The sequence below is a fragment of the Malus domestica genome, chromosome 14 (assembly GCF_042453785.1).
Source record: "Malus domestica chromosome 14, GDT2T_hap1".
Lineage (NCBI taxonomy): Eukaryota > Viridiplantae > Streptophyta > Magnoliopsida > Rosales > Rosaceae > Malus > Malus domestica.
In genome coordinates, this window is record NC_091674.1 from 296,745 (window position 1) to 307,048 (window position 10,304).

A 10,304-nucleotide genomic window follows, 5' to 3' on the forward strand; every position below is an offset into this window, starting at 1 on the left:
AAGTGTGTTTATGAAACGACCTAGATTCTGATTTTTACTTGCCCAAAAATGTCCTTGGCAATCTCAATCCTATATTCCTTCTGCTTCTTCCTTTGGATATCCGCCAGGGAAAGGAGGAAGGGCCAACTCTTTCGAGCAGGGATATTCCAATTCCAATTCAAATTGCTTGCTAATTAGGCCCTAGTAAAGTCAATGCTAATACTGATTTAATGCAATGTTTTATGAAACTGAACCAATTATGATATTTTCATGTCAAAAGGACCTACAATCGACCATTTTTACTTTTTAAATAGATAGAAGTGCCGGAGGAAGACAAAATGTAACGCATGACAAATTTTGAGATAAACAAATTCATGAATCAAAATGCCAATGGAAGTATAATTCAGAAAACAGTTGCTATAAAGTTTATACCATAGAAAGCAGTATAAACCCTTTCTAATAAACATTAGCAAGGTATTTAGCATTTTTTTTTTGTTGTTTTTTGGGGTCAATTGCTCATTGAATTCTTTTTCCCTATAATTCTGGTACGTACAACAGTCTGTGCAGCTTGGATTGGATTGGAGTGGATTGGATTGGAGTGGGCCTCTGCTCGCATTGGTCTTTTGGTAATGGACCAACCACCGCCGTCTAGTCTTTTAACATTCTTCGTTTGGACATTTTCTCCCCACCCCATTTTGTTTTTGGAAGATAATTAATTCTTCGTTTCGAACGCATCTGAAATATCGTTAGGAGGAGGCCACGGCCAAACAACAAACTGCCGTTGAAAATTGAAAGCAGACCGCCTGTCTCCGTCTCCATACAGCCCCACTTCCCCAACCCTCTCAAAATCTGAATCAAGCGACCAAGAAGAAGGAGAAACCTTTGGTTCTGTTTGTGGTGAAACGTAAACGGCAAGTGATTTGATTTTCAATTTTGGAAGATCGGCCTGTGTGTTTTTGTTTGTGTTTGTATTTGTGGTGTCGGTGGAGATGGAGGTGCCGAGCTCATGGGACGCTCTTCGCAAGCAGGTACTCCTTTTTCCTCTTCAGCGATGATCAATACTTTCAGTATGATTTCCTCCTTCGCAATTCTCAACTTTCTCGGGTAACTGACGATTTCCTGAATTCTGTTTGGTTTGCCTTAGATATTATCCATTTCGATAACAGCTTTGAATTCTGCAACTAGACTAGTGCTTATTGCTTTTGCCTTTCCTTTTAGTTCAAGTTGTCGGTAGGTTGTATTGTATGAGATCAGTTTGCGTTTTTTTCTTCAAACTTTTATCGTCAATTTGGATTTGTTTGTGATTGGTGAGTTAAATTGATATATTCCCTTTGTTCTAGCAACAAATTGTTAAATTTTAGCTTCGATCATGGTGGAGAAATTTGATTGAAGAAAAGAATATGGAAAGTTACTAGACTTGTAATTGAATCATGCTCAATTGCCTGCGGCATATAGTTCTATTTGGTTAACAAAAACGAATTAAAAGAAATTCTAGTAAAAATTTCAAATCGGATTCTATTGGAAGATTAATGTACCTTAGCAAGGCCTAGAATCAAAATTTAACTTCAACTAGCAATTTTGAATGAGGCCCCATTGTTGTATGGGACTCAAAGTCCCTATAGCATTCCTCTTCTGCCGCCTGTGTCATTACTTAAATGAGAATTACGATTAGAACTGTGCAGTAATAGATGACCCTCTTCTCGACATTCTCTCTGCATATGACGATTTAGAATAATGATTTTCCTCTATGGACATCATATAAGAACATCTTCCTCAAAGCATAGGCCCAAAATGAAAAAGTGCTACTTTAGTACGGGCCTTTGAATGTCAAACAGACCTAGAACCCCAATACCCTCCCCTCCTTTAAAACCCTGGTAGTAAGGTCTAACATGAAATCACTACTATGATTCCACCACCACCTCAATTTTCAATCATGCACACTCTAACGAAAATGGTAGATCATTGGATGTCAGCATCATCCTGATGAGCAATGATGTAATCCTCAGCTAAAGAAATATTAAATATGTGCAATTTGAAAAAGTCCCAGAAGATGAAAAAGAACAAGGTTGAACTGTGGTACCTAAATCTACTCATCCAGGGATTCTTACTATTAAGCTTCTCATCTAAATCACGATACTATTTTCAAGAATGCTAAAGGCTTCGTGGTGAATATTTCAATATTCAGTTAGTGCATCTCTTCTTTTCGTATATATTTCTGGAACTTCTGAACTTTACTCCCTGATTGTGTTGAAAGGTTGAACATTTTGCTATCACGAAGGTACTAGTATTTGATGAAGCACGAATTTCCACTTGGCTTTCTGATTCCTAGTGTCACTTTTTGAGCATGAATTTTGAAAATTTGGCTTAAGCTACTGATTTTTCTGAATCTTTTAACCGAAGGTACTTAAGTAAGACATCAAGTTTGTTTACATATCATATAATATAATCACATTGCCTCAACTTGAATGGAAATATTAATTCCGTTTGTCTGTAAAGTGCATGATCACAGATGTGCGACGCTAATTGTTTTCATTTGTTTCCTCTTCCATGTAGTTCCCTTCATACTAAATCTGGTTAGCTGGGAATTTTGCTTTTTTAAAATGATTCTTTTATCTATTTGTAATTTCAGGCAAGGAAACTTGAAGCTCAGTTGGATGAGCAGATGAATTCTTATCGTAAGTTTGTCTCTGCAAAGGGTTCTGCAAAAGTTGGTACTGCTGAGAATGATCTTGAATCTGTGATAGATCGACTATTAAAGCAACTCCAACAAGTAAATTCACAAATGCAGGCATGGGTATCATCAGGAGGATCAGAAATGGTTTCTCATACCTTGACTAGACATCAAGAAATTTTCCAAGATCTCACTCAGGTATTCTGGCATTCTGGCCTCTTAAATATGCTAAGGTGAACATGGGATGGCAGTTTTGTTTTTTTGACCCATATGTTGCTAATGTGTCTTGAATGTGCTGTGGGTTGATCCATAGTCCAACCGGCATGATTGATGTGTTCTATGAGCTCTCATGCCACCTTATAAATCTCTTGAAGTCAAGACCCTTATGTTTTTAAGAAGGAATTTGTATTACTGGTCATCATCCAATCCCTTGTTTTTCATTTTTCATTAGTGTTCCGAGTTCTCTCTGAAGTTGAAATTGAGAATTTGAACAGTCAAAATGTGGATGATCATTCTGAGCTGAGCTCAACTTTAAGTTACAGATCTATTATTACTATTCGTTTCTCAGCAAGAGAGCGTGAGATTTGGCCTCATGCTATATAGTCTATATGCTGGTGAAGCAACTACAATCCTGAATTCTATTCAATTTTTTTTTGTACATTTTTTGAATCATTTGTGCTGTCTTTGCTATTAAACGTATAATTCCTAAGATTGAACCCATCAGATTTCAACTTTTTATTAGACATGAATCATGATTGAAGTGCAGGAGTTCTATCGTCTCCGCAACAGCCTTAGAGCTAAGCAAGAGCATGCTTCACTCCTTGAGGATTTTAGGGAGTTTGATCGAACAAGAGTAGACTTGGAAGATGGTGTTGGCTCTGCGGAAAACGCTCTCCTGAAAGAGCATGCTGCTGTTAGCCGAAGTACAGGACAGGTACGCAAATTAAAGTGATACATTTTTTTATCCATACAGATTGTGTTGGGTGGTGATGCGTTTTATTAGGACCCAGTTTCAGTGATTGTTTTAGTAAAGAATTAAAGATATATATCATATGGCTTTGACGGAAGAGAAATGGACGCCTTCATAGTTAGGAAGTGAAACAGAATTTTATTGTGCAGGGTAGCACCTCTCTTAGCTGATGGTTTAGAGTCCTTGGTCAGACATTTTGATTTATTTACATCCCTTTTCTGAGGTTTGTCAAATGGAAGCATTCAAATTGTGATTTATATTGAATTCCCAATCTATTCTGTTACTGCAGGTGGATACTGTGATCTCTCAAGCTCAAGCAACCCTTGGTTCACTTGTCCTTCAACGCTCCACTTTTGGTGGTATTAATTCGAAGCTCAGCAATATTGGCAGCCGCCTTCCAACGGTATAAAACCAGTAATTGTGGTCCTTGATGTGTTAGTTATTTCTTTGGCGTTTTGTTGTTACATAGGTCCCTCATGAAACAGAATCAAAATGTTTCTCTTGTATTCTATGAATAAGAGTTAATGCACGCAATAGGTTAATTGCAGAAAAATTCACCACTACAAAGTTAACTGAATTTTTTTATGCCAAAACTAGATTTGATGAATCCTAATAACGAGTAGGCTAAGAAAGTGCCTGGTCTGAAATTATGGTGTAATAAAAGGATGACTTGTTTGAAGGGCAATGCAAAAATGAAGTAAAGAAATTATGGATTTTAATCCCTTGAAATGTGTATATCTATCATTTATTATTTCTGTACTCTTTAGTTCTCTTGATTGACGTTCAAAGATGTGATGGTGCAGGTAAATCAAATGCTGTCTGCTATAAAGCGTAAAAAGTCCATGGATACCATCATTCTTTCTCTCGTTGCATCTGTATGCACATTTCTCATATTTATCTACTGGTTGTCAAAGTGAGGATCTATGAGGATCAGGCATTTGTGTGGGGGGACCATCTGTGAGTGAGAAAGAGAAAGAGATACCGTTTTTTCCTTGAGTTTTCTCGAACGTACCTGTATTACTGTAAGTGATTTGTTTCTTAGGAGTACAAAATACAATGGATGCAGGCATTCCGTGTTATTTCATGTTCTTTCATTGAGCTCGAGTGTCAATTTAATTTCTGATTTTCAGCAGGGTTACAGCGTGCCACCAGCGTAACGATGTAAGTGACTTTGATGTATTAATACATAGTTTGTTTTAGATGGAAACAACATACTTGTATCAACTTTTGTTAAATATGTTTCTCTTCACTTAAGACATTTCGTGATTAATGAAGGTGTGGGAAAAAAGGTCTTAGGCCACCAAAATATTAGAAGTGAGTTACAGCCACAGGAAGTTTGATACAATTGTTTGCAATATGTTAGTTCCTCTTGTGGATGTTTTCTTTTGTTCAGAAATTACCTATCTATGCCTATCTATTATCTGATTTCTTTTGCTCCACAGGACGGTGCCCCTCTTTGGGTGCTGCAACCATGGCAGCGACCAGACCACCCGCCATCTCTAGTTAAGGTCACACAATTACTTATTGAAATAAATGAAACTTGTGTCTGGAATATTTTGTGGTATGGTTTCCAAGCTATATAGATAATTCCCCCGATCATACCCACGGATAGAGTTTGAGTATGAATGCTATACATCTCTTGTTCAGCATATAGGATTAGCAGGGAACGGAACTAACTCGGCCTACCCTGTATGATTGCTTACCTTCCATTATTCCACATGGCTCAGGCAGGCGCTTTTTTTTCATCAGGCTCAAGCAGCAGGCCTTGGCCCTCAACTAATGATCATCTCATCATTTTTTTTTGGTTTTTTGCACACACCTATATCTCTCTCTCTCTCTCTCTCTCTCTCTCTCTCTCTCTCTCTCTCTCGACATAGAAATTTCACAAGCTAAATGATGTTTTTCTTTCAATCCTTTGTAAATTTCTTTTTTGTTTGAACAATCAATATTATTTAAACTAAGAGAGTAGGCGGGTAGGCTAAGTCTCATAATATGCTAGTAATAATGCGGTTCAAATTCGTCTTTGGTGAAAGTCAAACATAAGACTTTTCATTTACCAATAAAGAGAAATATCATTAGATCGTAGTATTAAATGATAATCCTTTGTAAATTTCTTTACAAGGTCTAAAATAGTATGACTTGTATGTTTATTCTTATATACTAATACTGGCCCAAGTAAGTTGGGACCAATGTTTTTATGATTAACTTAAAATTACTCTTTTATAGAGTATTATTAGTATAAAAAAGTTTTACTTTACTTACCAGAAAAATAAAAGAAAACATTAGAGCATCTCAAAATGTCTAAATTAGCAATAATGGTAAAAAGACAGCATTAATGTTTTTTAACCGAGAAACCAAATCTAATATAGCATAACATGGGATAACACCTCTCCCCCTCCCCCCTGCTATAGTGCCTTCAATTTTTTTTAATAATTAAATGCTTTTTATTAGTTTAAAGCATTGCTTTTTTGTTTTTTTCCATTACCAATGTAATATTTAAATATTTTTATACCTTTTAATCCACTTTCTTTTATTCTCAATGCGAAGAAAGTATTTACGAATTTTCATTTTATGTTTAAATTTGGCATATTAGGTGGAAACCGAAACTTTAAGAGATGTTAAAATGTTATATAAGTTTTCAAATTTAAATTTTAAGTTTAATATTTAACATCTCCTACCCTGTTTGTGTTTCTTTTCCAATCTCAAAAAATTGGATCGGATCTTACCATCGCAAGGCGACCATTTAAAGTGAAAACGCCAATTACTTCCTTCAACTTCACGGTCACTTGTCGATATGACGGTGCCATCCTCCGTGTCTTACCCTTTGGCTTGCCATGAGAAATAGTAGTGGGAAAAAACGTGGTATGTCGGGCGGAGTTAGGGGTTAGTGGGCCACGTCATCACCGAGCTATATCCTAACTTTTAGATTTTCCAAACATTTAAATTTAAATTTAATTGACGTATTTTTTCATTACTTGGACGAAATTAACAAAACAAAGCATGGAACTTGTTCGGATTCTAACTGTCTGAAAGTTGCAATATTTGGAATCGAAAAACCAAAAGAAAGAGAAAAAGACAAGTGCTTTTGTTCTGATGATGCATCAAAAGGTAACTTTGCACATCGGAATCGAACCGGAAACAAAGAAAGCAATCCAACCCAACCGGGCCTAAGAGACAGACATACACTTGGCAGCTCACTATTATTCCCTTCCCCAATTTTTCGAAATTTACTTTTAAAAATATTCGTTACTGGTAATAATTTATTCTGGTGCTCAGAAAGTCAGAGGAGTAGATATTATTATTATTATTACTGTTAGGGGGAGGTTTTCAAAACTCAAACCGTGCGTGACAAAATCAATTTCTAGCCGTTAGAGTTGAGGAGCTCCCTCTTTTCCCTTTCCCCTCGATTTGAAAACCGAGAAGTCTGTGACAGACAGACAGACCGACAGACACTCCCGGAGCCCAGAACCACAAATTGGGTTTTGTCCTTGTCGTTTCATCATTTGGACTTTTGTTCTCCTTTACAAAATTGTTGGAATTTCTGACCATTTTACGTATACGGGTTTTTGGGTTTTTGAATTTGTTCAGATTCATATATATATTGATTGCGATACATGCATCTGCATAAGGAGAGAGAGTATAACGTCGGTCTTTGAGTGAGGGCTTTCGACCAGCCAGACAAAGCCAAAGCCAGGTGGTGGTGGGTGTCCTCACTCCTCTGGATTGGAGGTCACTTTACTAAAACGTGTGGAGTGGTAAAACTTCCCTCTGTACACCCTCCCTCCCTCCCCACTAACCCATCTTCTTCTTTTTATTATTATTATTATTATTATTCTCATTCCTCATCAGCTTTCCTTTTTCCCACTTCCTAATATTGGGGATTGGATCGGATCGGATCGGATCGGATCGATCGCCCTCTTTCTCCACTACCCCCCTCTCAGTTTTCGTGGGAAAAATAAAGTCACTGGAATATCGCCGATTCTCCGACCCACCTGCAACTCTTTCCCTCTTTTTTCTCTTCAGTTAGCATAAAGGAAACTCCTTTTTTTTTCCCTCTTGATCTTTCATCTCTTATTTATCGTCCTATTTACACTATAAAGCCTTTTGCTTTTGTTCCCTTCTCTCCTCCCCTGCCTTTTCGATAAACCCAGAATTTTACCGCAAAAGAAAAGGAAAAGAAAACATGGAAAGGATGATGTGGGTTTTGGTTGCGGTGGCTGTGTTGTGTGTTTGCAGTGGTGTGGAAGGTCTTGGTGTGAATTGGGGAACGATGGCAACCCACAAGTTGCCGCCGGAGACGGTGGTTCAGATGCTAAAGGACAATGGGATTCAGAAGGTGAAGCTTTTCGATGCAGAGGAGTCGACCATGAGTGCCTTGGCTGGCAGTGGTCTTGAGGTCATGGTTGCTATTCCTAATGATCAGCTGGCTGTCATGACCAGCTACAAACGTGCCAAAGAATGGGTCCGCCGCAACGTCACCCGCTACAATTTCAACGGAGGAGTTAACATCAAGTATGACTTCAGTTTGCTTTAGATCCTTTTATAGTCCAGATTGATTTCATTGTTATTGCTATTTTGCTATCGAATCTGCTTTTGTGACCAATGCTTACATGATATGACTGTCCTACTCTATTTTTAGATGTATTATTTATCACAGCACCTAGAACTACTTTGGAATTGCTTGCTGGTTGGCTTGAAATTTCTGATTATGATTTGTTCATGGGCCCTTTTGATTTTCTTCTCATAAATTTGTCTGGAAATCCGATCCGGTATCCGGTTAGTTTAGTTGATTCGTCTTTCTGTTTCAGTCCAGTTTGTAGTTTTTCTTTTTTCTTGTCTGCTGTTATGGAGTACATGCACTTCCTTAAGTACCAGTCTCAGAATGATGGATGAAATTTGTTAGACATGTATCCCTTCTTGGAGGCAAATTCCCCGGAACTACTAACACGGCACAATAATTTAGGCAGCAACTTTTTTCAAAGATCTAAGGAGTCAAACATGGAAATTGTTGTTTTATTTTCTCTTCTTCTCTGCTTTACTATGTCATTGGAGCAAGGAATTATCATACTGATATGCTGTATCTATGTCCTTACTAATGTGTGAGCGGGCTTTATTTCAAGGCTGCGGCTTTGTTGAAAACAAAGTCCTGCTACAAACTCTTCTGTTTTCTTATCATATTTGCTATTTTTTCAGATATGTAGCAGTTGGGAATGAGCCTTTCCTCACATCGTACAATGGTTCATTCCTGAATGTTACGTTCCCAGCACTTCAGAACATTCAAAATGCCCTTAACGAAGCTGGAGTTGGAGATTCGGTAAAGGCTACCGTGCCCTTAAATGCTGATGTCTACAACTCACCAGAAAACAACCCCGTGCCATCTGCAGGAAGGTTCCGGACTGATATTCTTCAACTAATGACTGAGATTGTCCAGTTCCTAGACAAAAATCAGGCGCCTTTCTCAATAAACATCTACCCTTTCCTGAGTTTATATGGCAATGACGACTTCCCATTCAACTATGCCTTCTTTGATGGGGATACCAATCCCATTGTTGATGCAGGCACTGGGATTCAGTACACCAATGTTTTCGATGCTAATTTTGATACCTTGGTCTCTTCCCTGAAAGCAGTGGGATTTGGGAATATGCCCATTGTGGTTGGGGAGGTGGGATGGCCAACAGACGGGGACAAGAATGCCAATGCAGGTAATGCTTTGAGATTTTATAACGGGCTTCTACCAAGACTTGGAACCAACAGAGGCACCCCACTGCGACCTGGATATATTGAAGTTTACTTGTTTGGACTTATTGATGAGGATGCAAAGAGCATTGCTCCAGGAAGTTTTGAGCGTCACTGGGGAATTTTCCGTTATGATGGACAGCCCAAGTTCCCGGTCGATCTTTCTGGTCAGGGTCAAAACAAGTTACTAGTGCCTGCAAAGAATGTGCAGTATCTTTCAAAAAAATGGTGCATGTTTAACCCGAATGCCAAAGATGTGAGCAAACTGGCAGATAACATAAACTATGCTTGCACCTTTTCGGATTGCACGGCATTGGAATATGGTTCTTCTTGCAACAATTTGGATGCAAACGGGAATGCTTCGTATGCGTTTAATATGTACTACCAGGTTCAGAATCAGGATGATCTGTCGTGTAACTTCCAAGGTTTGGCTACGTTGACGACACAGAACATCTCACAAGGGAATTGCAATTTCATAATTCAGATAGCAACTTCATCTGCATTTTCTCTAAGACCGTCCTCCTCCTCCTCCGTATTGGTAGCCTTGCTAGCTATGTTACTGTCCGCTTTGCTGTTGCTGTAGGATTTTGTAGATGGCTCGGATGTACTATTTTGTTTTTCTTTTGCCTGGTGCATTCTTCTGTGGCCTTGTGGGATTAGTTTGGTTTCACAGATCAATTTAAAGAAAATTGATATCTTAAAGCTTCAAATTCCGCCTTGTATTTCCAGACCCATTTTAATGCATGTTGTTATCGGATTTTCTGTTATCTTCCTTCGTTTTCACAAATATACTTTTGTTTAGGCCCTTTGATAGACATCCGATGAAATTGGATTGACACACCAACAAAACAAATACAAGGTTTAGTAACTAGCACCACTTCCATTGCTGTTGCGATTTCGTCATTAAAACCAAACCGATCAAAACCAAACCGAATCGACTATTTGTTT

General features: G+C 38.2%; 2 protein-coding genes across 10 annotated transcripts; both read left to right on the plus strand.

Annotated features, from left to right (window-relative positions):
- Window positions 1-604: 604 nt before the first annotated feature.
- Window positions 605-5,225, plus strand: LOC103453955 (Golgi SNAP receptor complex member 1-1-like). Of its 9 annotated transcripts, none has more exons than XR_011575735.1 (8): window positions 683-1,007; window positions 2,609-2,848; window positions 3,417-3,584; window positions 3,910-4,023; window positions 4,424-4,642; window positions 4,751-4,781; window positions 4,896-4,978; window positions 5,063-5,225. XR_011575735.1 is itself a non-coding variant. In XM_029092744.2 (5 exons), exons 1-5 carry the CDS (start codon window positions 969-971, stop codon window positions 4,535-4,537), a joined length of 675 nt encoding a protein of 224 aa, XP_028948577.2. In that variant the 5' UTR covers window positions 605-968; the 3' UTR covers window positions 4,538-4,926. The 9 variants fall into 9 exon arrangements, 1 of the variants encoding a protein (XP_028948577.2); XR_011575737.1 differs by having other exon boundaries at window positions 4,896-4,934; XR_011575734.1 differs by having other exon boundaries at window positions 4,754-4,781.
- Window positions 5,226-5,650: 425 nt separating this feature from the next.
- Window positions 5,651-10,123, plus strand: LOC103453873 (glucan endo-1,3-beta-glucosidase 8). The gene is made up of 2 exons (XM_008393455.4): window positions 5,651-8,132; window positions 8,814-10,123. Exons 1-2 carry the CDS (start codon window positions 7,804-7,806, stop codon window positions 9,937-9,939), a joined length of 1,455 nt encoding a protein of 484 aa, XP_008391677.1. The 5' UTR covers window positions 5,651-7,803; the 3' UTR covers window positions 9,940-10,123.
- Window positions 10,124-10,304: the final 181 nt, after the last annotated feature.

Bases quoted from the DNA above. Each gene is read 5' to 3' on its own strand.
- LOC103453955 (XM_029092744.2), top strand. From the start codon at position 969: ATGGAGGTGCCGAGCTCATGGGACGCTCTTCGCAAGCAG. The intron at 3,585-3,909 runs GTACGCAAATTA...CTGTTACTGCAG, and splicing joins TTAGCCGAAGTACAGGACAG to GTGGATACTGTGATCTCTCA. The intron at 4,024-4,423 runs GTATAAAACCAG...GTGATGGTGCAG, and splicing joins TTGGCAGCCGCCTTCCAACG to GTAAATCAAATGCTGTCTGC.
- LOC103453873 (XM_008393455.4), top strand. From the start codon at position 7,804: ATGGAAAGGATGATGTGGGTTTTGGTTGCGGTGGCTGTGTTGTGTGTT. The intron at 8,133-8,813 runs GTATGACTTCAG...CTATTTTTTCAG, and splicing joins AACGGAGGAGTTAACATCAA to ATATGTAGCAGTTGGGAATG.